Below are 27,468 nucleotides of genomic sequence, written 5' to 3' on the forward strand. Positions count from 1 at the left end.
ACATTAATTTTCCTCCTTCCCTGTTACTACCATCACTTCCTAATTTAAAAAAAAAAAAAAAAAATTTTTTTTTTACTACATGTCAGACACTTCCTAAAATAAAGTAGCATCTACAAATATTGTCTCTTGTCTTCGCCATCCTCTCAAATGGTAGAAATAACTGCTCTTATATTACATACGGCATACAGGCAAGTCAAAGAGATTAAGATAGCAGTGTACATTCTTTGCCTACAGCTCCAATCCAGACCCTGCATTCCTTTCCTGATATGCTATCACTTCCTTTGCAACTGTTGAAGAGCATAGTGTTTAAGCAAGCTCTCATTCAAGCCATATGCCTCATGTGCCCATGAAAGCTGGACAATGAAAAAGGAAGAATGAAGAACTGATTTATTCGAATTGTGGTGCTGGCGAAGAATATTGAATATACATACCATGGACTGACAGAAGAACGAACAAATCTGTCTCAGAAGAAGTGCAGCCAAAATGCTCCTTAGAAGTGAGGATGGTGGGACTTTGTCTCATGCACTTTGGATATGTTATCAGGAGGGACAAGTCCCTGAAGAAGATGGTTGGCAAAATAGACGGTCAGCGAAAAACAGAGAGACAGTCAGTGAGATGGATTGACACAGTGGCTGCAACGATGGGCTCAAACATACCTACTATAGTGAAGATGGCACAGGACTGGGTAATGTTTTTTTCTGTCATACGTAAGGTCTCTATGAGTTGGAGCCGACATCAAGGCACCTAAAAGCAACAAGACCTCACTATGTGATAAACAGATGGGTAATAAATCTGGCATGAACTATAATCAGCCTGCTGATCATCAGGACTGATTTGACTATCAGAATGGCTCAAAGTTTTTTTCCTCTGTGTGTCTTCCTACTCAAACCACCAGTTCAGTTAAGACCAGTGCCATCAAGGGAGTCTTGAAACCCATGTGAACACAGTCATCTAAAGTGCCACAGGGTGTCCCATCAGTTAGAATCTTCTTCCGAGGATTGAGTATCCAGATAGCACATTGGGAATTTCACGGGATGTTCGAGTTTTGGGGTGCTTCATTACTAAGACCTAGTGTTCTTTTTGTTGCCTGAATTAAGATGAATAGTATACCAATACCCATAGAACACCTTTGAATTAGAAAAAGATATTCCTTTGACAGGTGGATGTAGATCCCTCAGGATGTTATGTGACTTGTCAAGTACAGTATGATGTGGATTTTAGCCCACACTCACTGTATTGCTTAGTGAACATACTGCACAACCATACATCCCTGGCGAAATTGGTGAAAAATAAGTTGAAGGAACTGAGCCACAACAAATAATAATAATTTGGAGGCTGATTTTCAAAGACTTCCTGAATTTTCATGATTAGGCACAGATGAGGACACATCCTTAATATATACAGATATAGGTCTTCTGTGAGCTCGATATAATACTTTTTCTGTTATGGGCTAGTAAAATGCCCATTATAGCATTTTTTGGACTTCTGCGATTAATCAAATATTGACATGATGTCCTTCTCCTGATTATTAAACAAAGTGTAGTTAATCTACTTAGTTATGAGAAAGGTCATCTCCCAAGACCCTTATGGCCCAAAAAAAGGAGAGGCAGTTTTTCACCTTACTAGTAAGGGCCACTGGAGTAGACCTAGCATTTGCCACCATAAAATCTTCTCAAATTATTGGAATCTATTGAGAACCCTGAATCAAACCTTGAAATACTTGTCATTACCTGTTTGTTACACTTTCTCTCACATTCTATACCATAAGATCCTTGAAGGAAGGAAAACTATTTTTTCTTTGTGTCCAGCATAGTGCCTGGAACATTCAAGTCATTCATAATTTACCACAAAAATGAATGAATGAATGAAAAAATGAATGAATGGGGACCAGGTTGCTATTTAGAGTAAAAGAAAAAACATAGACTGTAAGACAGTTTTAGCCCGGCCCAGATTCTATGAAAAAAACTCCCTCACTTAAGGTACTTCTTGTTTATTGGCAGCAAAAGCATGAGTTTATTCTAGGTACAGCTTCTTGGGGGCTATTCAGTGTCCTAAAAAGTGGAATTAAAGATAGCTGTGTGGGAGAACTGGGAATCCAGGACTACCAGCATTCAGAAATGGTTATCCAGAGAAATGACTGCAACCTTTCTTGGATTTAACCAAGGTAAACGAAGCCTTAAATAAACGAAGTAGCCCAACTGTATTTCAGTGTAGAACCAGCTAAGCCATCATCTCTTACCTAGACTAGTATACACTCCCCACCATTCTTCCCACTTAATCTTGCCCACAACAGTTGATTATTGACAGAGTCAAGAGTGAGCATTTTGAACTCTAACTTTGGTCATGTTGAAACCTCTCAATGGTCTCTCATTACACTTAAAATAAAGCATAAATGTCAGCCTACTTTTTCAGCCTCATTTTCAGCCACTAGTTTCAGGTTCACACCAATCTTCTGTCGGTTCTTAAAAAATTCCAAGCTCACTCTTGGCCATATGTATTGTTCTGACTGGAACCTTCTATTCCTCTCCCCCCCATTTCCTTACTCACATGGCTAGCTTTTTCTTATCCTTCTGATAGGAGTGTAAATGCCATCTCTTTATAAAACACTTTCTTGACTCCTAATTTTAAATAGCCTTTCTATTATTTCTTAAAATTTTTTGAGCAAAGAAATAAGAATGGAAGTGGCATGTGCCACTTATAGTCAGGAGTTTAAAGAGACAGTGTCTGATTTGCTTCATTCTCTTTTCTTCTCTAACAGTAACAAACGTTGCTTCAGTGAGGGAGGCTTCATAAATCCACATCACCCAGTAAGTATGATATGGAGCGACACCCAAGTCAACTAGTAATGGAGTTGCTTTAAACTACTGATTTTATGGGGTTATTTGTTATTGTATTATTATTCAGTCTATCCTAATTAATGGAGTCTTTTCCTGGGTAGCATAAATGGCTAAGCACACGACTACTAACTGAAATGTTGGCAGTTTAAAGCCACCCAGAAGCACCTCAGAAAAAAGGCCTAGTGATAGCACCTCAGAAGAAAGGCCTGGTGATCTGCTTCCAAAAAGTCACAGCCTTGACAACCCTATGGAACACAACTCTACTCCACACACGTAGGGTCACCATGAGTCAGAATGGATTTGAAGGCAACTGGTTTGGTTCTTTGGTATCCTAACTAAAGCAATCACAGGGCCCTGTGTATTACCTGTATATCTCTAACTACAATCTATACTTAATCTACTTAATTTATTGACATCTTTTTCATAATTGGACGACCTCACTGAATTTGTAAGTTTATGAAACCTGGAACCCTCTCTGTACCCTTCATTATTGAATGATTTTATGTTTGTAGTTTTTTAGTGATGTAATGTTTTTTCACTAATGGAATGCATGCTGAATCATTGAGTATTGGTAACTTTTTCTTATATAATATGAATTTTTATAAATATCATGTGGTACTTTTTTCACACATATGTATCAGTAGGTTCTGGAGGTATAATAGGTGGAATGAGGTAGAGAAAAAACTAAAACTTTTGAAAACATGGGGTAATACATACAAGCACCCTGCACTGACTGCACATAACTGTTGTTGGAGTCTGCTTCTTCTCAGTGCTGCATTCTCCTCACCGCCTTCTGGTTCCCTTGACAGGTAAATGCTTTCCAACCTGTTGGAGCCAGACATCATTCGGCACCCTACTGACTCCTAGCTTATTCCTGACAAGAAAGGAGCGTCTTCCTTTTGTTATTCACTTTAGTATTACAAAATCCTGAAAACTGCACCTTCCCAATAACACACAGGAAACCGTAAGTATATTTACGAGGCTTATCTCATTGTTCAGAAGCCTGAAAGGGGAAAAATATAAGTGGTACTTGTATATACCATTGTTCGTACGGTACATCAAGGACGCATACTTACACTGTGTTGCATCTGAAAATAATTTATTCACTTGAATATTACCTAGCACCCAAACCCACACCTTCCCAACAACATACAGTAAATATACTTACAAGTCTTATCTCACTGTACAGAAACCCAAAGAGACAAAAGTTTTTTTTTCATTTTATTTTGTTTTTTATATAATCACTCCTCCAGGATACAGCACTACATACAGTTTCTCAACCTTCTGTTTTATGCAGTTACACAGGTCCCCAACCTGACATCGGCATATTCTATAAATGGTAAAATAAATAAATAAATAAAATAAAGCCTCCCCAGAAATCCCAGAGGCAGAAAATGTAAGTGGTACCTCTACGTACCAGTAGAGGTAAAAGGGGTAAAAGGAATATGCCTACATAATGTCTGGTACCCTGTAGGTGCTAAATACACATTTGATGAATACAGGAGTGAATCTAAGTCCTGCACTACTATAGATACTGCCCAGCGGAAAGGAAACATGAAGATCCCCACTGATGAGCCTGGAGGTGGCACCTTTGGTTAATTGCCCCCATTCTGGCTAGAAAGAGCAGCCTTCAAGAAGGATATAGGGTTACACTTTGCCTGATTTCCTCTACCTTCCAATCTAACCTTGGGACACAGCAGTCCTGAACTCATTTCATATGCGGACACCTTTAAAACTTTAAAGAAAGCCATGGACTATTTCCACAGTACAAAACCAGGCAAGTTTATAATTTTACAGGATTCAAAACTCCCTGAAGGTTTTTCAGAAAGCCCTTCCCTAAGATTTCAGAGACCTCATGCTAAGAAATGGTCTTCACTGTAGTTTTCTGACCAAGTTTCTATGTATCCCATAGTGCCTGAGCCCTATTCAGTACCCCTGATCTGCCCATGCTGTGGTCCTGCCTCAATTTTAGTCTGTTTACTGAATACCAGGCATAGGATAGGGATTCTGGCAAGTGACCTGTGAAGCTGGACCACTTCCCTTGCCTAGAGATGGGTGGTAGTCCCTTCCCTGACTCTTAGTTCCTGTCCCAATCAGGGAAGCATGTGTTATAGGTACAGCCTGACTGCTCCAGATTTCTCCAGTTCCACCAAAAAATATCTCCTAATGCTCACTCTAAACACAGAAATAATCCTGATTTTGAATATTTCTTAAATGAAAAGACTTAAAGATTTCCTCATTTGTTCAGCTTTCTACAACCATGAGTGAATGAAAATGGGTCGTAGAGTCACCTTACATGCTCAGGGTTCCCTCTTAAACTTCTTTTCAGCAGAACTAAAAGTGGAAAGTTAAAGTGCTTCTTAAATTGATAAAAGTGCATCATCAGTTCAATGACTCAACTTCTGAGTCAATCTGAGCTTTCCAACACAAGATGCTCTGGAGTCCATCTTAGGCTGAGTGTGAGATACTGCACTTAGCACATTCACAGTATTATTCAACTCAATTAAAATAACAGTTATAAGTAGAACTGAGTTCTTGCTATGGTGGACTTAGAATTAGAACCATGCTGTTTAAACATTTTAGGCAAGAAAACCTTTGCTGAAAAAAAAGTCTTTTACAAAATCATGATAGGGAAGCAATAGAAGTAGAGTTTCTGTGACCGGAACTTTGATGGGGCTTGAGAACACTTCCTCCTGATGCCCTCCACCCTAAGGAGTCTTTGTGGAACCACCAATGGCCTATGGAGCATCTTATGAAATGCACTGACATAAAATATTTTTCTCTGTGTTGAATTCTAAGCTACATGTGACAATGCAGAAGAAAAATATCTTAACAATTTAGATGATGCTTCTCATCTTCTACAAAATCAAAAACTAAGAGATTCCATGACACCATCATTCATTTTCTTAGAGGTACATGGTGATGATTGTTTGCCAGTAAATTCAAGAAGGCAAACAAGTGCATCATTACTGTGCTGAATGACTTACTTCCCATGTGTAGCTGCCTTCAGTTTGTCCCCTGTATCAGTCAGTAGAGGTTCCCCTTGCTCTTTTTCCGTCCTGACATCACTACTGTATGTATAACTTGAAAAACAGACCTTTTCTACTTTTCAGAGGAATGGCTTCTTGTTCCTTTTGAGAGATATGTCGCACCTCTAGAACTTAGAAGAATATACTGATCAGTGATGTCAAACCCTGAGATAACCTTAAACTAAACTTAATTTGTTGCTGTCGAGTCAATTTCTACTCACAGTGACACCATGTATGTCAGACTAGAGCTGTACTTCACAGGGTTTTCAATTGCTATAATCTTACAGAAGTAGATCAACAGGTCTTCCTTCCATGGTGCTGCTGGCTGGATTTGAATCACCAACCTTTTGGTTAGTAGCAGAGTATAAACTGTTAACATCAACCAGGGACCTCTGAGATAACCTTGTTGTAGTTGTTAGGTGCTGTAGAGTCAGTTTGGACTTATAGTGACCCCATGTGACACAGTAGAATTGTCCTATGGGGTTTTCTAGGCTGTAATGTTTACTGGAGCAAATAGTCAGGTCTTTCTCCTTTAGAGCCTCTGGGTGGGTTTGAACTGCCAACCTTTTGTTTAGCAGCCAAGCATTTAACCATTGCACAACCAGGGCTCCTGAGGTAACCTTAAAAAAAAAAAAACCTTAGCACATGAAAATTCAGTCTTCCATCTTTAGTGTATAAAATGTCTGAATAAAAGGTCGAATAATTATTAACTTATGAGAACCTCCCAAAAAACTAGTGTTGCCCTCTATACGTAGTTTTCTTCTTCCACTTAAGTTTTACTGGAAATGCTTTCCATTCCCCACCCCCACTATCTCCACTAAGATGACAAAAGTCCTACTCATTCTCAATACTCAAAGTGAACATCACTTCTGTGAAGGCTTCCCTTACACAAATCTCAGAGATTACTATGCATTCATTAGTGCAATTATTTATGAGTCTATCCTCTCTGTAAGACCATAAATTCCTTGAGGCAAGATTCGTATTTTATCCTTACCTACCCCAAACCCTGCTTCAGGGCCTAGCACATAATTACTGCTGTTGTTAGGTACCCTTGAGTAGGTTCTGACTCATAGAGATCCCATGTACAACAGAATGAAACGCAGTCCGGTCCTGCACCATCCTCACAGTCGTTGCTAAGTTTGAGCCCATTGTTGTAGCCACTGTGTCAATCCATTTCGTTTAGGGTTTTCCTCTTTTTCGCTGACCCTCTGCTAAGCATGATGTCCTTCACCAGAGACTGGTCCCTCCTGATAACATGTCCAAAGTATGTGAGACAAAGTCTTGCCACCCTTGCTTCTAACGAGCATTCTGGCTGTACTTCTTTCAAGATAGATTTTTTTCATTCTTTTGACAGTCCATGGTATATTCAATATTATTCACCAACACCATAATTCAAAGGTGTCACTTCATCTTAGGTCTTCCTTGTTCATTACCCAGTTTTGGCATGCATATGAGGTGATTGAAAACATCATGGCTTGGGTCAGACACCTTAGCCTTCAAGGTGACATTTCTGATTTTTAACACTTTAAAAAGGTCTTTTGCAGTAGATTTACCCAGTGCAATGCGTCTTTTGACTTCTTCACTGCTGCTTCCATGGGTGTTGATTGTGGATCCAAGTAAAATGAAGTCCTTGACAAGTTTAATATTTTCTCTGTTTATAGTGATGTTGCTTATTGGTCCAGTTGTGAGGATTTTTGTTTTCTTTATATTCAGGTGTAATCCATACTGAAGGCTTCTTCATCAGTAAGTGCTTCAAGTCCTCTCCAATTTCAGCAAGCAAAGTTGCTAATGAGTCTTCCTCAAATCCTAATACCATGTTCTTCTTCATATAGTCCAGCTTCTCGAAATATTTGCTTAGCATAAGGATTGAATGAGTATGGTGAAAGGATACAACCCTAATGCACAACTTTCCTGATTCTAAACCATGCAGTATCCCCTTGTTCTGTCCTAATTACTGACTCTTGATCTATGTACAGGTTCCTCATAAGCACAATTAAGTGTTCTGGAATTCCCATTTTTTGCAATGTATCCATAATTTGTTATGTTTCACACAGTCAAATGCCTTTGCACAGTCAATAAAACACAGGTAAACATCTTTCTGGTATTCTCTGCTTTCATCCAGCATCCATCTGACATCAGCAATGATATCCCTGGTTCCACGTCCTCATCTAAACCTGGCTTGAATTTCTGTCAGTTCCCTGTCAATGTATTGCTACAGCTACTTTTGAATGATCTTCAGCAAAATTTTACTCATGTGTGATATTAATGATATTGTTCAATAATCTCCACATTCTCTTGGATCATCTTTTTTGGAATGGACACAAATACGGATCTCTTCTAGTTGGTTGGCCAGGTAGCTGTTTTCCAAATTTGTTGGCACAGATGAGTGAGCACTTCCAGCAGTGAACACATAATGGGTTGTCAGAAATGTTTATTAAGTGGCTAACACTGACTATTGATATAAATAAGTTACCTCACAGAATTGTTTTTTTGTGTAGGCACACTTAGGAAATCTGATGATTAAAGTGTTACCTGAGTCTATAGCCAAAGATAGAAGGCCACACTCTAGCTTTAGCCTTCCCACCAGCCATCACCCATCTGCTGGCAAAACCACACATTCCACCTTGTAAGAAAAACAACTATAATGCTGAGTATAAGCATTGTCACATATATAGATTTTGTTTCAGATTTTTTCAGCTAATATTTATTGAATATCTACTAAGTTCAAGGCAATGCAAGAGGTTTAAAAAAAATTCAGGGAATTTTTTTTTAAAGAATGAAACTATGGTTTATAAAGCTATAACTCAGACATTTTACTTAGAAAACCCTAAATTCAATCCTATCACCCAAAGGTGAGATATATTCTACGAATCATTAGAAAATTATATCTTAAAAGTTCACTGGAGTAAAAAGAAGTGGAAAAGAAATATTGCACCTATTTGTAAGCACAGACTCTGGAATCAGAATGCCTATATTTATAATCCATCTTTGCCACTTACTAGATTGGTATCCTTGGGCATGTTAACCGTTTTGTGCCTTAGTTTCCTCATATGTAAAATGGGGACTAATAATAGCACCTACTTTATGGAGTTGTTGTTGGGTATATGAAAAATGCTTACAATTGTTGTTGGGTGCTGTTAAGTCAATTTTTGACTGAAAGCAACCCCATGTGACAGAGTAGAACTGCTCCACTGGGTTTCCTAGGCTGTAATGTTTACAGGAGCAGATTGCCAGGCCTTTCATCCATGGAGCTGCTGCACGGCTTAGAAGCACCAAGTTAGCAGCCAAGAGTTTAACTGTTGTGCCACCAGGGCTCCTTGTATCACAAAAAAAAAAAAAAATTTTTTTTTTTTTATATGTTATGAAGTTATTGTAGAAAGGCTCTATCAGCTACCCTCTTTACAGACCTTTGGAAAAAAAGTCCATTAATTCATTCATTTATTCAGTTTATATTCAGCAAACACTTTCTCTGGGCCAGACACACATTGGGGACTTACATAGTTATGAACAAGAGAACCAGTTCCTTCAGGAATTCTGTGTTCTAATAAGAGATCCACAAGTTTAAAAAAAAAAGAAAAAGTGAACAAATGCTCTCTGTAATAATACTGAAAGAAAAATTAATGTGTAGGGGAATAAAGTATATCTTTTTTTTTTTTTAGATATAGTGCCAAATGAAGATTTCTGTGAGAACTGAGAAATGTGAATGGGGAGCCATGAAAGTTTCTAAGGGAAACATATTGCCGAAGGGAAAGCGAGTATAGAGGTCCTGGAGCTAATATCATCTGCTGTTCAAACAACAGCAAGCAAGCCAGTATGCTTGGAGCAGGATTAGCACATGGCAGAGAGGCTGTTGACGAGGTCTCAGTGGTAAGCAGGGGACAGGCCATGTGGGGCTTTGATGGCCACTGAAACAAGTTTGGCTTTAATTCTGACTGTAGTGGGAGGCCAGTTGAGGGGTCTGGATGGGAGAAGGATGTGATCTTTTCTACAAAACAACCCTGGCTGTTTTGTGAAGTAGACTATGGGACAGTTGTGTTAGCAGGATGAGTTGGATTAGGTGGGAGTGGTAGAAGCAGTTAGAAGAATCTTCAAGGTAGAGCTAACAAAGCTTACTGCAGAATGGATAGTGGTCTCTAAGAAAAAATAAGATTCAAAGGTGACTCCTAGTGTCTTTGGCCCAAATAATTGGGTGACTAGCATTGCCATTTTTAAGATGAGAAAGACCAAAGGAGGAACCAGTTTGTGAAGGAAAATCCACAGTTCTGTTTTGGGCATGTCAGTAAAATTTTATGGAGTTTAGGTATGAGGCTTAGGTTATACATTTGGGGTTGGATAAAATTGCCTTTCAAGCGTGTAGATATATAAGAGAGCACATGTTGGTATGCCTGAGCACATGCACATTCAGAGAGAAGATGGAAACAGGAGAAGGTATTTCAGACAACACTGTGAAGGAACAATCGATGAGGTAAAAAGAAAATCATGAAAGGATGGTGTTCCCAAGGACCTATGAAAAATAGTTCCAGAAGGATGAAGTGGTCAACCACATCAAATGCTGCTGAGAGGCTGACCAAGATGGGGTCTGAGAAATATGAAGGTCATTGCTGACCTCGACAATAATATTACAATCAAATGGTGGGAACAAAATCCTGATTTCAATGGTTTAAAGAAAGCGTGGGAAGTTACAAAATGGAAGTAGTGTATAGACTTCTCTTCTGAGGAATTTTACTAATTAAAAAAAAAAAAAAGGAGCTAAAAAAAAAAAAATGGGAGGAAAGACAATGTGAGTTCAAAGAAAATCAGTTTTTCAGTGGAAGATGAGACAGTATACTGCCCCCTCCCTAATATGAAATTCTGAGCAAGAGGTGGGAATTCTGCCTACTTTAAGACAAAGCTCCCACCAAATCTGTGGCTGATATTCCAAAGAGTATTCATAGCAAGAAATTAGATATTTAGCCTAGACTTGAACTTTGTGCAGTTGGGATTCCATAAAAAAAAAAAATGTAAAAACAGTGTTCTGTTTCTGAGGCATGTTTATTTTGACCAGTGTTATAGAAAAAAGTAGAATAATTTCTCTAAATCTAATAAAAAACTGAAACATTTATATTTCTACATTTAGAACAGAAAATACCATAAAATGAAAAATTCATCATTTGGTATGATTGTCACCTATCATTCCTATTTATAGAAAAAGCAAATAAAATTTCATTTATAAAAAAAAGTCTCTGTGAATCAGAAATTTTAATTCACAAGAAGATAGGAAATATTTTTAGAAGAATGGAGAATCAAATTGAGGCTTCCTTTTTTGACTAGCTTTATGTCAAAATTGTCTTTTCCATAACAGTGCAGTGAAGTGTGTTTCACTAATACCTACTAAATGTGTTTTTAATGATGTTATAATAAACCCAAAATCTTGAGAGAAGAGTGATGCTGTCAAAGTATAATCATTTCAAGCTTGGAAAATGAACCATTCAGCCACAGTGCAATGTTTATTTGCAGATAAATGGCTCATTTTCACCTTGGCATTTATTTGTTAGCAGGGGGAGACATATCTTGGTAAAAGTTCTATTACCATTATCTCTTATTTTAATCACAAGCATTTGGTTGGGGTTTAGTTCCTCCTCCATAAAGAAGAAAATGGAGCCATTTCAAAAACTGATAAAGGGGAAACTGCAGAGATAGGCTTGAGCTCCCAGCAGAATCATCTGCCCCTGTATGCCAGACAACTGAGGGAAAACACCTGCCACATTTATAATATCTTTTGAAAGTCTGCTGGGACCACCACAGAATACTTTGCCCAGAGGGGAATTCGGTGTGATATTTCACTTCATAGCTCATCAAGAAGATCAGTCCTGGAAATGAAGACGTGTCATCTAGCATCTTGTCCATGGTAAAGACACAGAGAACAAAATTAGAACTAAGCTCCAGGTTACCCATTTCCGACCATGATTCTTTGAGAATGGAGTGAGATTTACAACTGAATCGCATGTGAGGACAGCCTCAGGAGTTCTAGTAAGAACACTTACCCTCTCGATTAATGCTGGTTTGAGACTAGAGGTACCACCTTCATGGCTACCATAGTGTCAGGGTGGTTCATACTTGCCCCTTTCCCTTATTGTACCTCTCTTCACACCCACCCTTATATCTCTGCCTTACAAACCTTCTGTCTTTGACATTTAGTCCCTTCCCTGAGAGTTTTTCAGGGATGCCCATGAATACCAGCCCCACTTCACTTTTTAAAAACTTCTTCACATCATAGCCTCAGGCCTACTGATATGCACAGGCCACGTTTTATAACATAAATTATCCTTCTTTCTCTCTGATTCCTCCTTCACCAATGCCTTGGCCTGATCCAGCCCTGGGCCATCCTTAGGCTACCATGTTGTCTGCCATGAAAATACAAGCTAGGCCATTTCTCCTTCTGGGTTTAGAATTGAAAAACCAATCCAGAGGGCTGAGGCAGTTAGCTGTCTAATTAGAGCTGAGGTAAACTCAGTTATCCATAATAAATTAAATCTTGAGCAAGAGAAGAAAATATCAGTGAGCAAAAGAAGCCAGTCAGTAGGGAAATATAAGAGGTAGAGATCTAAGAGAAGCAGGAGCCACAACAGTCCCTTCAGTCTCATGAGGCCAGCTCTTTCATGGTTCCTGTTCTTGGATTTCCACACAACTTCACTTCTCACTGCAGTAAACCCTCTTTACTTTTAGTACCTTGAATAGTTCTATACTTGAAGAAAAAAATATCTAACTAGAAGTCAGTTAGCAATTTACATAGACAGTTAGGTAATTCTTGAAATGAGAAGGAGGACCTCTCCTCTCTAGTACTCTCCAGAATCTGGTTCTACAGCAAAGAGATGTAATTTGGCCATGTATCTTAACAATTATGTGACAACATAAATCCCAGAATATCATCCCAAAAAGGGTATCCAGAGATCTTCTGGGGCTCTAGGACACAGACATATACATACATATTTTTTTGTGGCATAATTCTTTTCTTATTCTAACAAAGAACTGCTTTATATATATATAAAATGTCACAGTATAGATGCTTTCCTGACAAACTAAGTCCCCCTTTATACTCCTCACACAAATCAGGAAACCACTAGGGTCCCCACAACTCAGTTTGAAAGCAACTAATCTCTCATTTTATATAGGGACTCTAAAGGATTTAACCTGGTGGCACAGTGTTTAAGAACTCAGGCTGCTAACTAAAAGGTCAGCTGTTCGAACCCACCAGCCTCTACTTAGAAACCCTGTGGGGCAGTTCTACTGTCTCATAGGATTGCTATGAGTCAGAATCGATTCGACAGTAATGGTTTTATAGGAAAAAACTTATATATTTGTTCTGTGTGTATTCTTCTGAAAATTTCAAACATCATAGATTTTAAAATATCCTAATATTTGGAACATTTATTTCTTATCACAGTACTCTTAACACAGTGCATTTAAGTCATTGCCAAAGTAGATTGGATTTGGGCACCAGCCCAAGGACTGAACTTTAAAGAGATTTGGAATGTGTTTCAAGAAGTCCTAAGGTGAAAACTTGAAGCTGAATAATGATGAGGTCCCTGTTTGTATAAATAAAGTTTGCCTTTCAGACTGAAAAAAAAGGTATGGTTTATATAAGAAATGAGTAATTTAACATTAGTGGTGCCTCATTTTTGGCTTCTTTAAATCTCAAAAGGTTGGTTTCTACCATATATTTCAAATCACTACAAAATTCATATATCCTGAAAACAAACTGCTGTAGATTAGTAATGAGGGTAACATTAGAGGCTGTAATAGAGACGCCAGTTGCCTGCGTGTTTACTCTCCTTGTCTTCCTTAGTAACACACCCCCAAATTTAGCCTGAACAGCAGTGTGCCTACTTAATTGACTACATTTCCAGATGGCCTTACATTTAGACTTGGCTAAGTTCTGGCCAATAAGATGCAAGCAGAAGTGTTGTGTGACACTTCCAGGAACACTGGTTTAAAGGGAGCTTGCTCGGCTAGAGGTGTGCCTCTTTTGCTTTTCCCACTTCCCCCATCTGGATGCCTGGAACTCAAATTGTGACTGTAAAATATCTACAAAGGAGCCCTAGTGGCACGATGGTTAAGCACTCAGCTGCTAACTGAAAGGCCAGCATTTTGAACCCATTAGCAGCTCCATGGAGAGAAGGCCTGGTGATCTGTTCCCATAAAAGATTACAGCCTAAAAAACTCTATGAGGTAGCTCCACTCTGTAATACAGGGCTATGAGTCAGAGTCGACTAAATCAGCCCATAACAAGAACAAGATATCTACGGCCATCTTGGAAGATGAGGTTGACCTTGATGGTGGAAGTAACTTTCAAAGATGTAGTTGCCGTACCAGCTCTTGACTGCTACTCTCAATCTCAATGTATATACAAGAGAAATAAACTTATATTTTATTGCACTGTTACTTGGCACTTCCTGTTATACAAAATTAAACCAAATCCTAACTGATGCAATAGCCTAACCCACAAGATATTCTTCCAGGGCTCTGGTGTAGGAGGCTATTTTTAAGTACAGGACACTGTCATCATTTGAATGGATAACAAACTGTTATTCTATTTTAGAAAATGACAATTACTTTAAAAATGTAAAATTATATAAAAAGTGCCCTAAAACAGTCATCCCATACTTATGTTGAATATATAAGGTTTAGTCATTTGTAAAATAGAGGGAAAGCTCACCAGCCCCACCCCACCCGCAACTTGAAAAGCTTTATAACATTCTTATCTAAGATAATGTATATTTTTCTTTTCTGGATAGAAAACAATACACACATTGCTTCCTTTTGGAAGAAGTAAAAGGCTATAGAAAGCCCTTTTAGAAATATGCTTCTATCTGTTATTGTGTAGTATACGTACTGGAAAAAAAGAAACACAAGATAACTCCATCAATCAATTAATTCTTTCCATTTTAAACATAACTGTCACCTTATAGAGAGCATTAAGAATATATCTCCTTTTCCTTAACTATAGAAGACATTTGCATTAAAAGAGGAGGATTTTTATTTCCTTAGAGCTCATCTATGCCTGCTGGTTATTCCTCAGCTAAAGTCATAATCCTGTTTGCAACATCATAATCACTTACCCAGCAAACAATCAGAGTGTCACTAACAAAGAATTATGACTTTAGGTGGGGGATAAACTACAGGCACAGATGAACTCAGAGGAAATAAAGATTGTTTTTATGCAAACGTGGCTGGTAATAAATAACCAGGGATAAAAATTATGATGAAACAATATCTTATAAAAACAGATTTGGGGAGGTATAATTTTTTTTTTTTTTTTTAATTTTCCCTCTCTGGAAGTATGAGGCACAGGGTTTTTGTAAAGTGCTGGTACAATTTTAATATTTAAGAACTTTGAATTTATACATGATAGAAAGAAGGCTATAAACACAGGGAACAGTGTTTCAGAAATATTTAATAAGATAAATTTAGGCATCTAGCCTTCAACAACAGCATCAGCTTTATATGTCCTTCAGTCTAATTCTCCAGCTAGCTAAAGCATTCTCTATTTTTGAGATTAAGTGATTTTTGTGGATTATCTCAACTTAATCCTAAATTCACTAATTAATCCCTCCATTAATCTATCTGTATATTCAATGATTTTGGCATGAAATCATGAAACGTGAAGCGAACAGGCATGACAGAGCACTTTCCAGTTCCCTAAGTGTTTTTCTATTCACATTCTTTTGAGCTAAGTAAAGCTGGTATAATTTTCTTCATTTTATGATAAAGGAACACATTGAAATATGTGATCTTTCAGCTAGTAGATAGTGTGACCTGGTTCCTAAGAATAAAGGCAGTGTTTCTCCCACTACATATATCATGTTGTCTCCCTGGAGAAAAGTCAAGGACTGAGATGGTTTATCAACTGGATGTTGTACATTCATTCATTCATTCATTCATTCATTTACTAATGACCACCCAGTCAGAGCTAGGCATACGCTAAGGACTGAGTGTATACTGGTGGGCAAAATGGACATAATTCATGTCCTAGTGAAATTCATAATCTAGTTGGGGAGACACACCTTAAACAAACACATAAATATTAATAAGTTCTGTGAAGTATAAAGCAGGATGCCATGAGAAAAAAAATAAAGAAAAAGGGACAAGGGAAATTAATTTAGGTTGAGATTAAAGAAGTCTTTGGGAAGGTACTTTCGAGACCTCAGATGAGAAACAGCCTGTGGCCAAAACCAGGATGAGATGTACCTCACTCAAGGTCTGTCCAACAACTGAATCATAAGGTCAGGGTGGACTCCTTTTCTGAATTAAGGTATTACTTAAAATATATGAGTGCTCTATTACAGGGACAAAGCCATTTTGTAATATTTACTTAAGGAATATTTTCCACGCACCTGTCATGTATAAGGCTCAGTGTTAAGTGATCCAAAGGGTAGTAGACAACACTGGCCTGCATTGTGTGATACCTTCAGAGTGCACGAGATGTGAAATGACTTCAACAAACATTAAACAACAGATTAAAACTGTCAAATGCAATGCAATGCCAATCTGTTTCCATCGTGTGTATATCCAGAGCTATAAAATTACAGTATTTCATAAGGCTATTACAGCCCTCATATGAGTCGGAATTGACTTGACGGCACTGGGTTTGGTTTTTGGTTTGGTTTATTACAGCCCTAGCAAGTCTGGGTAAAATTACCAGATTCCAACATGTGTGTGAAACCAAGTGGCTGGGGTTCCTCTGGCATATCTGTAGCTCTCTCAATTCCGCAGTCAGAACTAGGTGCAGGCCGTTAACAGGGATTTTACACTTAAGCTTCAAAATGAAAGAACACATTGAAGCTGCTTCGGGCAAAGGCTCTAATCTTACTTAGTTTTTATTTTCTCATTAGACTAATGGCAGTGGAATTAAGGAACTTTTCTGAATACGTGGTTATGGGAAGCAAATAAAGGCAGAAGGGGGCCTGCTCTACAATTCACAGAGGCCCCTCACGTTTAATTTCAAGGTCACATTGGAAATTCAGTGACAAAGTCAGTGACACCTAGTGGCATATTTTGGCAAAAAATATACTGATGGCAATTGTCAGATTAATTTTCATTTCAAAATTCTTATACTGTAAAGGGTAATGACATCTTACAAACTCTTTTTCTGAGCTAGTCCATAAAAGACTGAAGCTATGGCTGAGTAAATGTAGGAATAATAGGGGTCCACTCCTTTCCTAGCAGGGATAGGACAACACTTTCTTACACTTTGAGAAAAATCCAGGAGTTTTATAAATTGCACTCACAGGAACCATTAGCTTCATCAGAATGGAAAAGGAAGACACCTTAGAGCAAATGAGGGCAGAAAGAGTCAAGAACCTTTAAGGCTGATTAGATGTTTTGAAAGGAAAAAATAACATCTTTTCTTACTTTAACAGATGTGCAGTCAATCCCCCACTTAACTCCCATTTAACTATAGGTACTAAAATTCAGAGAGCTAGCAGCCTCAGGACAAGAGGCCAGGAGAGCTTTTGACACAAATGGTGAAGATTAAAGGGTGGCTTATCTTTTTTTTTTTTTTTTTTTTATCACTGTCTCTTTATGGAATTGTGGTAGAAGAAGTCCTAAGGGGACAGTAAAAATGACTGAGGAGTCACTCTCTTTTTAAGATGTTTATTTCTTTTGAAATACTTTATTCTGAAAGTGATTCGCTTTGCTGATTGCTTAATGTTCACTTGTGTTAATCAGTTTAAATAAACAACATTTATATATTAAAAGACATAGAAATGCCGTAGGTCTCATCATCGTCATTTCCTAGCCTGTCAGGTGACGATGCGTGTAAATGTCAGTATACTGTATTGGTGACATGGAAAAAGTATCAAAGATAAATTTACACTAAACAACCATCAGTTTCGTACAAGGAATTACAACCCAGAATCACAGAGAATAGAAGACAAAAGAGTCAAGGCATGGCTATGTAGTGGTGAGGGCAGAGCCAACCTGCAAGGACATCTCTTTGAGAAGTCAACGAACAACAAAAAAGAGAAAAGGTCCTAAAATGTCACAAAGTGACAACTATAAAACTATTCTCCCCATGTCTTGTCCTGCTCTTAAGCTCTTGAATTATAAGATCATGGAAACCTGACACACGCACCAACCTCAGCACACACACCCTACCAGTACATTATCACCACTGCTACCCAAGACTGGCAAAACACTCCATCTGCATTAATTATTTCCTTTAAGTATCACAATAATCCTTCAAACTGACCTCTCCAAAATAAGCTGTTTGGGCATCTTTTCTATGTTACCAGAACAGAGAATGACAAGTATAATGCCCATTTTTACTTCAGTGTTTTTTTTTTTTCTTCTAGCAGCAACTTTTGAAGCTACCAGAACTTCTATAAACCTCAGAAACACACAAACAACAACAACACAAACTCCCTGTAATTACCAAAGTAAAAACTGGGTTCCAGGTTCAAATGATGATACGAACAAGTGTGACTTGGCAGTCAAATGTAAGTTCTTGTTGATGACATCATTATTTAAAACATTATTTAACAATCAAACATTACTTAAAATGTAATCACATTCTTCATAGGTTCTATAGACATAATTACAACCATCAATTCTTACAGTTCACCAAATTTTACTAATATGATCTGTAATATAGATTTGTGCTTGACATATATCATTTGAAGAAAAAGCTTTTAAGCTCATAATTTTGCTAACTTTTATTAGTCTGTAAGCTTTGAAATATCAGAGACATTAATAATCAAAATCTCCAGCACCTAGACAGGTACAAATGGAAAAGAATGAACAAATGATGATTAAGTATTATTTGACCATGGTAGTGTGATGACATGTTGCTTGTCAAGAAAATCCTCTTCATCCTCATCTGTACTGCTCTCTGAAAGCGTCAGCCAGGATGGAATTTCCGTATCTTTCCCAGAAGAACTGGAAATACATTAAAAGATCAATACACAATATACAGAACCAAGTTTCGACTCTTCATTTATCTTTTGATCAATAGGACATTCATTGAAGTCATTGGAGGCAGGCAGATGCGAGGGGGCTGTGTCAGACTGGGGCCATAATTTTCAGTGTGCCTCATACCTCCTTTTAATGAAAAATTCTCATGTTCTTACTCTCCCCCAAGAAATAAAGCCACAGTGGGACCAAGGAGAAGATTTTTATGGTCTCTAGTTGTATCTTTCATTGGTGATTCAGAAGATACTTCAGAAACTTGCAAAGCCTCAGGGTCATCATCAAGAACACTCATCATTGCTTTGGCTGGTTAATAGAATCCCAATGAATAGATTGTCAGATAAATCTCCTCTTTTGTGTACAGTAAATTAGGACTATGTGGATAGCCAGTCAAGACATGCCAAAGCCAAAATTAATGACAGCAGTTATAGTTATTTTACTTTGTTGCTTTTTTTCTTACTTTGGGGGGTCAGGATAGGTGGAAACTCTAGCATGTAGATGTCTGAGGTTTGGGAAGACGAGTGGGGGGGGGCAGAGAGGAGCCCATATCGTTCAGATTTTTTGGTTCTAAATTATCTAGATTTTCTGCCCATGTATGCCACTAAATTATGTAAAATAGTTCACCCTGTGCTGGAGAAAACTGTTGTTTGGATTGTGTTTTATGCACAACAAAGCCTAAACCAGCAGTTCTAAACTCTGGTCTGTGGACCAGTTCAAGTCTAAGTGTGGTAAAGTTTTTACTGGTCCAAAAAGAGAAGACAAAATAATAACATGGTGGTGATTTTTTCACGGCATTTGTAATGTGAAAGGGTTGTGTTTTATTCTGTATGTTCTTCTGAAGTTTTTAGTGTTAAATGTATTTTCTTCTACAAAACGGTGGTGAAAGTAAGTGGTAGGTTTAGTTTTTTTAAGGACACTCTTAGGAAAAAACAATTGGCAACTTTATATTGGCCCCTTGGTTTTTTTTTTTTTTTTTTTTGGTTTTTGGTTTGTTTTGTTTTTTATTTAAGTGGAGTTATAAATGCAAAAATCCAAGAATTAAGTCTAAATGATTTTCTCCTTCAGAAAGACAGTAACAAATTTGCTTTTACTGCAATATGAGACTTCGAAGCAATAAAAGGGATTCACAATTCAAGGGATTTTTACTTTGACATTTAATCTTATCTTTCTAGAAGGAGCCCTCTTCCTTTCTAAGGAATTTTGGTTGTCAATACTAAACAAAAACAATAGACTACTTTTCTGAAGCATTTTGTGGTATAACTTATATACCTCATAAACTGGTCACTGAAGAAGTGATATAAATTAAAATATGCTGTTATTAACAATCTAGACTCAATTTCAAGAAAGAAACTTTTTAGTATTCTGTTTTAAAAACTGTATTCACATTGGGTATAATTCTATTAATGAAAAGCATTGAAATTTATTAGGTTAATTAATTCAAGTAATGCAATCATCTTTCATTATGAGAAGAAATGAGGAAGGATTATTCAATTGCAAATGTCTTTTCGCTTTTCTGATATGCATTATACAGCAGCACTATCTCTTCAAGTTAAAGTAGCAACTTCATAAACCTTTTACTTAATCCTGCTAAGAGGTAAGAAAAGAAATCAAACATTTTACAAAGAATGGTCACATAAAGTACACACTTTAGGGCAATTTTTTCTTTACATATTTTTATGGATTGAACTGTGTCCCCCAAAACATTGTAAATCCTAACCTCTATGCCTGTGGTTATAATCCCATTTGAGAATGGTTATCTTTGTTATGTTAATGAGATAAGGTTAGCATAGGGTGTATCTTGAGTCAATCTTTTTTGAGATATAAAAGATACTAAACAATCAAGCTAAGAAGCTGAGGTGGCAGAAGACACATGCCAAGCCACATGAAGATCACCCAGGAGCAGAACCTCAAAGAGACAAGGCCCTTCCTCCAGAGCCCACAGAGACAGAAAGCCTTCCCCTATAGCTTGCACTCTGAATTCGGACTTCCAGCCTCCTAAACTGTAAGAAAATAAATTTGTTTGTTAAAGCCATCTACTTGTGGTATTTCTGTTATAGCAGCACTAGATAACTAAGACATATAGTAAGGGTAACTAGATGTGCTTGTCAAAAATTTTACTCTGTGCTATTTTTAGCCTATGCAGCCAGACTTAACCTACCTCTGTTCTTCAACTCCACAGGGGTCCCCTGAGCATGAGGTCTTAAAAAAATCCATGGTAATCTCGCTTGTATTCTGCGAATGGCTGCTGAAGGCTGGTAACCCTTCTGAGGTTAGGCTGTAAAATTTTTCTGAAGGACCTGAAATATTTTATTTCATGCATTGTCAACACATAAATTCAATAAACAAATGCACAGCATATGGTGCTGGAACTTTACCCCGAATAAGCTAGAGGCAGTGCAAAGAGTGTCAGTACAGACTTTTAATTGTCTCTCAATTTTCTGTGCTGCTGTTTGTGGGGTGAGCAGAGGGTAGGGTAAGTTTGATCTGAAATGGCAAATTTGGGCCTAGGTACCAAGTCACCTTAATCATATTGATTTTTGAATATATACTTTAAAAATGTATCAAATGTCCTGAGATTACCAAATTTCAAAGAAAACAAGTGATCCTTTTTAAAATTAGAATATTATGCAACTCCTCAACTTGCCTGCATGTTAAACATCTCGTTATTTCTTTTTTTCTCTAGAAATAAAAGCTTTACCCCCACACAGTCTGAGGCAAAAGGTTACCTTCGGCAAAGCTGTCCTTCCTTTCTTTGCTTCCTTGCTTTAGTTTGCATAGATAATAACCATTTGTGTTTGAAAGGGGAGAAGTCTTAAATCTCCCTTTCATGAAGCTGGCCTATGATTCAGACTACTAAAAAAACAAAAACCAAACCCACTGCCGTCGAGTGGATTCCGACTCATAGCGACCCTACAGGACAGAGTAGAACTGCTCCATAGAGTTTCCAAGGAGTGCCTGGTGGATTCAAACTGTCGACCTCTTGGGTAGCAGCCGTAGCACTTAACCACTACACCACCAGGGTTTTCAACTAGGTAAGAACATAGAAATAAATATGATTACTGCATTAGAAATGCTGTAATGTGTTCTTTGTCGTTGATGAAGTTGTAAGAGCCATCCACAATATTCATATGAAATTCTCACGAAATTGTCAAGTAAACATCCGCCTGGTTAGAGGACTAAACACTAAACTACATATAGCCTACATTTGACTGAACAGACTTTTTTGTGGGAAGGTGGGTGGTTAGTATCAGCTTGAAGTTTTTGAGCAAGCAGAGATTCCTCTACTGAAAGTAACTTAGACTGTTCCAGCTGAAATACAGACCTCAATACACCTTAGAGCTAGCAATGGCCTTAAAATTGTGTAACACAACGACTTTCAAATTATGATAAATGGATGAATTAAGGGGTACAAATAGTCAATGGGCTCAGCTACTACCTGGAAGGTTGGAGGTTCAAGTCCACTTTGAGTTCCCTCAGAAGAAAGGCCTGGTGACTATTTTGGAAGAATCAGTCATTAAAAGAGCACAGTTCTACTTTGACACACATGGGGTCACCATGAGTCAGAATTGACTCTATGGGAACTGGTTTTAGGGATGAGGTTCCAGCTCCTACTGTCCCCAAAGCAATCAGGACAGCTTTACTTAATCTAGTTTAAATATTGGGGGTCTATACAAGATTAATTAAAAAAAATAAACTTCTCAGTCCAAATTTTTTAAGCCATCTGACTACACCTTCTCCTCACTTATTAACTAACTTATTATCTGACATTTCACATTTACGATAATAGCATAAAATCTACTATCTGACTCTTTTGCACATTAAATACATATATCCGGCAGTAGCGAACGTTGAGGTGCGAGGCGAGAATAATGCTGACTTTGATGGTTAAGGTTATGTGGCAACTCGGCTAGGCCATGATTCTCAGTGGTTTGGCAGTTACATAATGATGTAATTTGGCACTTACATAATGATGTAATTGGCAGTGATGTGCTAATATAAAAACCCAAAACCCAGTTCTATTTTGTGATCTGATGTGATCATCTTCCATTTTCACCTAACACTGATTTTGCATAACGACCTGGTCTTTGGAATCTAACCATATTGATAAGCGAGGAGTGGGTGTGCTTCTTGTTAGAGATAGGAAACTAAGGCCCCACAGAGAACTGAAAACCTGTCTAAAGTCACACAGCCACATGATAGAAGAGCTAGAACTAGACCTAAGTTTTTTTAGTTTGCCTGTATTGTAAATTGTTCTATTCAAGAATCTAATTCTCTAATTTGAGGCTACCATTTCTTGTCCTATTTTTTCATGAGATGAAGGAAGACAGGTATCCAAAGTACACTTACGTGCCCCAGTGATAGGGAATGCTGCTCATGGGAAAGCAGATAAATTTCAGAACTTGGAATTGGTGGAATTACAGTATTACAACCCCATAGTCATTCTTAGATTTAAAAAATACCACCAGGAGAGGTAGTCAAACTGAATTCTAACTGTACCAGAATAGAGCTAATTGAGATAGTAGAACTAGAATGAGCCTATATTTGTAGAATTAATCATTCATTCTAAAACACATATTTCAGAATGTCCTGTGAAGTTAACAGAAGCAAATGTGACATTATTCGATTTTAGGTAAAGGAAAAACAAAAAACAGAGAAAAATAAAACTGCTTACAAAAACATTATTGTAAGTTAGTGTTGAACCTAAAAGGTCAATTGAACAGAAACCCAAATCGCCTGATTTTTGTGCTACAAGGTCAGGTAAGATTGAATTGGCATTTTTATTGAAAATTTTACTTTATAACTGTCAAAACAGATGATTGTTGTGCAATGGATTGTAGGTAATACGATTCTCTCCCAGGAGTGAAAAGTACATGCTCTCTGATCATGGAGGTATCTCTTAAATGCAATAATAAACAAGGAAAAGGAGAAAAAACTCATTAAACATACAGTTCTAACGTGTATTTCTAAAATTCAAGCCATTTAAAACACATGCATAAAACTGTATTCCACAGGGAATAAACATTTGTATGAATACTGTTGTTGTTAATGTTGAGTAGATTTCGACTCATGGTGACTCCATGTGTGAAGAGTACACTGTTCCATACGGTTTTCAAAATTGTGACCTTAGGAAGCAGATTACCGTGCCTGTCTCCGAGGTACCCGAGTGAGTCTGTACCTCCAGTCTTGCTATTAGTGGGCCATTAACCATTTGTGCCACCCAGGGACCTCCATTTGAATAATAGGAAGGAAGAAAAGGAAAAAGGAACAAAGAAACCTGTAAAAGCTTCAGAGAATGGAAACAAAGCAGACAGGGTATTCTACAATAAGAAGCAAGCAAGAAAAATTCTAAAGGACAATTTTTTATTTTTTATCTACCATAGCTACATATTTACATGGCAAATGTTTAGGAGGCTTTGACAAACAGATCACTCGCCCTAGAGTCTATGAGCCCCATTCCCAGCCCATTCTGCCTCCTTGTTTTCCTCCTCTCATTTCTCTTCCCCTGTTCCAGTCTGTTTTACCTTGTTTATCCCTCCTTTTCTCATTCACTCCATGCATTCTTCCCCTTACCTTCACTCTGCCCACACTTTCTCCCTCTTAAATGGTGACAGTATTGGCTGGAAGATTTTCAAATTATTTAAGCAGCATTGTGATATGGTGGCAAGACAAATGAGCACGGAGGCAAAACTGTATCCAAAAAGTGGAGATTAAGACTGGCACCTGCTCTACCTACCTCACAGAGTAGCTATTCAGATCAAATGAGGTAGCATTACATATAAAAACAACTAAGAATTATTATTACTGATGGAATGATTTCATATTCCTTATATCAGATGGCTTTTTAATATGTTGCCTTGCCCTTCACTTATTTGTAGCCTGCATTTTTTTTTTTTTCCCCTGCAACTCAAAAGAGCCCTAAAGCAAAAAGAGTGCCATTCCAGCCCACTGTAGCCTGGCTGTCTTTACAAGGGTTATTTAGTTAATTTGCTCACTATACATCCCAGTTAGAATAGTCTTTTCACAGTTTACATTACTTGATGGTCAACCTGTGAACAGAGGATCTGATTATTCAGGAAGCCACTGCCTCACTGTTTTACTTCACAGACAGTCTGACTACATCTGCTAGCATTAGGTAGAATTTTATTCTTTTTTTTGTTCAGGAAAAAGTACCCTCTTCAGTTACTTGGTCTAGTTAACTCCCTGGGGGCTTATATGGAGCCCTGGTGGCGCAGTGGTAAAGGGCTTGGCTGCTAGTCAAAAGGTCGGCTGTTCAAAACCACCAGCCATTCCACGGGAGAAAGATGTGGCTATCTGCTCTGTAAATATTACAGCCTTGAAACCCCAATGGGTCAGTTCTACTGTGTCGTATAGGATCACTATGAGTAGGAATCAGCTAGAAGGCAACAGGTTTTAGGCTCTGTTAAGTGTGTGTGAATAAAGGGAGAGAGAGATTTTCATAAATGTAATATTTCATGTAAGTAACATCATAAAATCATCAATTTTATGAGAACAATCCTATTAATATACTCATGTTTCTTATATATAATCTGATGAAAGAGGGATGAGGAAAATAATTTGCCCAAGGTGACGGACTAGTAAGTCCACCTGACCACTGAGCCTGGGCTCTCAACCATCTCATTCCGGATTGAGCAGGAAGTTGTATCTGCAACCTTCACTCCCTGCCCACCGCTGCCCCCCGCCCCCCAGCTCCTTCCTGCTGTCTAAATCAAAGGAGAAACAGGGACAGCTTGACTTAATATAGTTATTTTCTGTCCTTTCTTCCCCAGCTCCTTGGCACAGCTGTTTCCAATAGAACTGAGAAAAAGGAAATTTTTTTTTTTTTTAGAGCTAACTGAAAACAAGTCAGAAGGGTAGCTACTCACAAAAAAGCAGCTTTCACAGGAAAGTGAACACATTTACATTTGTATAAGAGTCTCCAGTGTGTGACTGTGCCTGTGTGAGGCCAAACCCCTGAGGAGTTTTTCCTGACTGCAGTGTGAGTAGTGAAATATGGGTGGAATGTTTCTGCCCATTGATGCTAAACAGACTAAAAATGTCCTATGCAGAATTAGTGAATTTTCTGGAATTGTATCTGATTTCACCATAGCATCTGTCACCTCACTGACTGTCAGGTAAGTCCTTCCAAAAGCTGTGCACTCATCTAAAGCCAACCTATCTAAACAGAAAGAAAGCCATTCCTGGGTCAAGCAGATGGAAGTGGCTATGTACTGCAGCTGGGCCATCAGAAAAGACCTTGCAGTTCACAGGCTACGCAGTGCATGCTTACTTTCATATATGACATGCTTTGTGTTCATGTTAAAATACTGATATCAGCATATGAAAAAGCGAGTGACATGGGAAAAAAGTGAAGCATATACAAACACAAAGTGATAAAGAAAATGGAAAATTTGGAGTGGAAAAAAGACCACTGCTTTGTAAACTACCATATTTTATTTGAAAACAATGGAAATTATCAATTTATCAAAAAAGAAACTCTTATTTTCTGATTAAAAAAAATGGTTCTGCTTCTGGAGTCCGTGAGTGGTACAAATGAACAAGCGCTTGTCTACTAACAAAAAGGATAGCAGTTCAAATCCACCCAGCAGCACTGCACAAGAAAGAACTGGCAACCTACTTCCTTAAGGTTGTTGTTATTGTTGTTGAGTGTCATCGAGTTGATTCTGACTCATAGCAACCCCCCGTGACAGAGTAGAACTGCCCCATAGGGTTTCCTAGGCTGTAATCTTTATGGATGCAGATTGCCAGGTCTTTTTCCCATAGAGCCACTGGGTGGGTTTGAACCACCAACCTTTTGGTTAGCAGCCAAGTGCTTAACTGTTGGGCAACCAAGGCTTCTTTCCGTAAGTTTACAGCCACTGAAAGCCCTATGGAGCAGAGTTCTACTCTGCAACACATGGGGTCATCATGAGTCAGAATCAACTTGACTGCAACAGGCTTGGTTTTTTGGGTTTTTTACTAATGGAAAGGTTGGTGGTTCAAATCTACCCCAAGGCACTTTAGAAGAAAGGTCTGGCAATCTACTTCCAAAAGATCACAGTGATTGAAAACCCTATGGAGTGCAGTTCTACTGTGACACACATGAGGTCACCAAGAGTTGGAACTGACTCTTTGGAAACTGGCTTGGTGTGATTTTGGCTATCCTTTTAGATCCAGTTCAGACCTGGCATACTTCATGTTAGTATTGTCTTTTAATGTATAATTATCTTCAAAGAGACTTATGACTGTTAGTAATTCAGAATGATGGCTCACTACTCCCCTAGCTCCTGATAAAAATAAAATTAAAATGATAATTGGAACTAAAGTGGAACTAAAACAAAAGAAGAGATACAAGAAAGAGACATAATAAACTTTGAAAAGGGGCAAACAAAGAAATAAACACAAGACTCATTCAGATGTGGCTGGGTATTACTGGTGTACATCCAAAAACTCAAAACCAAACCTGTTGCCATTGAGTTGATTCTCACTCATAGTGACCATATAGTGACCCTATCCATCCCCCCACAAAATACACACACATACACCAGAATAGAAATAGAAAAGGTAAAGAAAAAAAAAAAAAATACTGAGATGTCTCACTAACACCACCCCTATTTGGAGAAAAGCAAGGGGAAAATACCTACCACAAGACAAAA

The 27,468-nt window shown here is 38.0% G+C and overlaps 1 protein-coding gene across 2 annotated transcripts in view; it reads right to left on the reverse strand.

Moving 5' to 3' along the window:
- Window positions 1–18,559: 18,559 nt before the first annotated feature.
- Window positions 18,560–27,468, reverse strand: part of ZBBX (zinc finger B-box domain containing) — a 151,761-nt gene continuing 142,852 nt past the window's right edge. For both annotated transcript variants that reach the window (XM_003416255.3, XM_003416256.3), the window contains 2 exons: window positions 20,973–21,111; window positions 18,560–18,784 (listed from right to left, as the gene is read on the reverse strand). In XM_003416255.3, the coding sequence (XP_003416303.2) occupies window positions 18,658–18,784; window positions 20,973–21,111 (266 nt within the window). In that variant the 3' untranslated portion in view covers window positions 18,560–18,657. The remainder of the gene's footprint in view (window positions 18,785–20,972; window positions 21,112–27,468) is intronic.

This window comes from Loxodonta africana, chromosome 23 (assembly GCF_030014295.1).
Source record: "Loxodonta africana isolate mLoxAfr1 chromosome 23, mLoxAfr1.hap2, whole genome shotgun sequence".
In the NCBI taxonomy this organism is placed as follows: domain Eukaryota; kingdom Metazoa; phylum Chordata; class Mammalia; order Proboscidea; family Elephantidae; genus Loxodonta; species Loxodonta africana.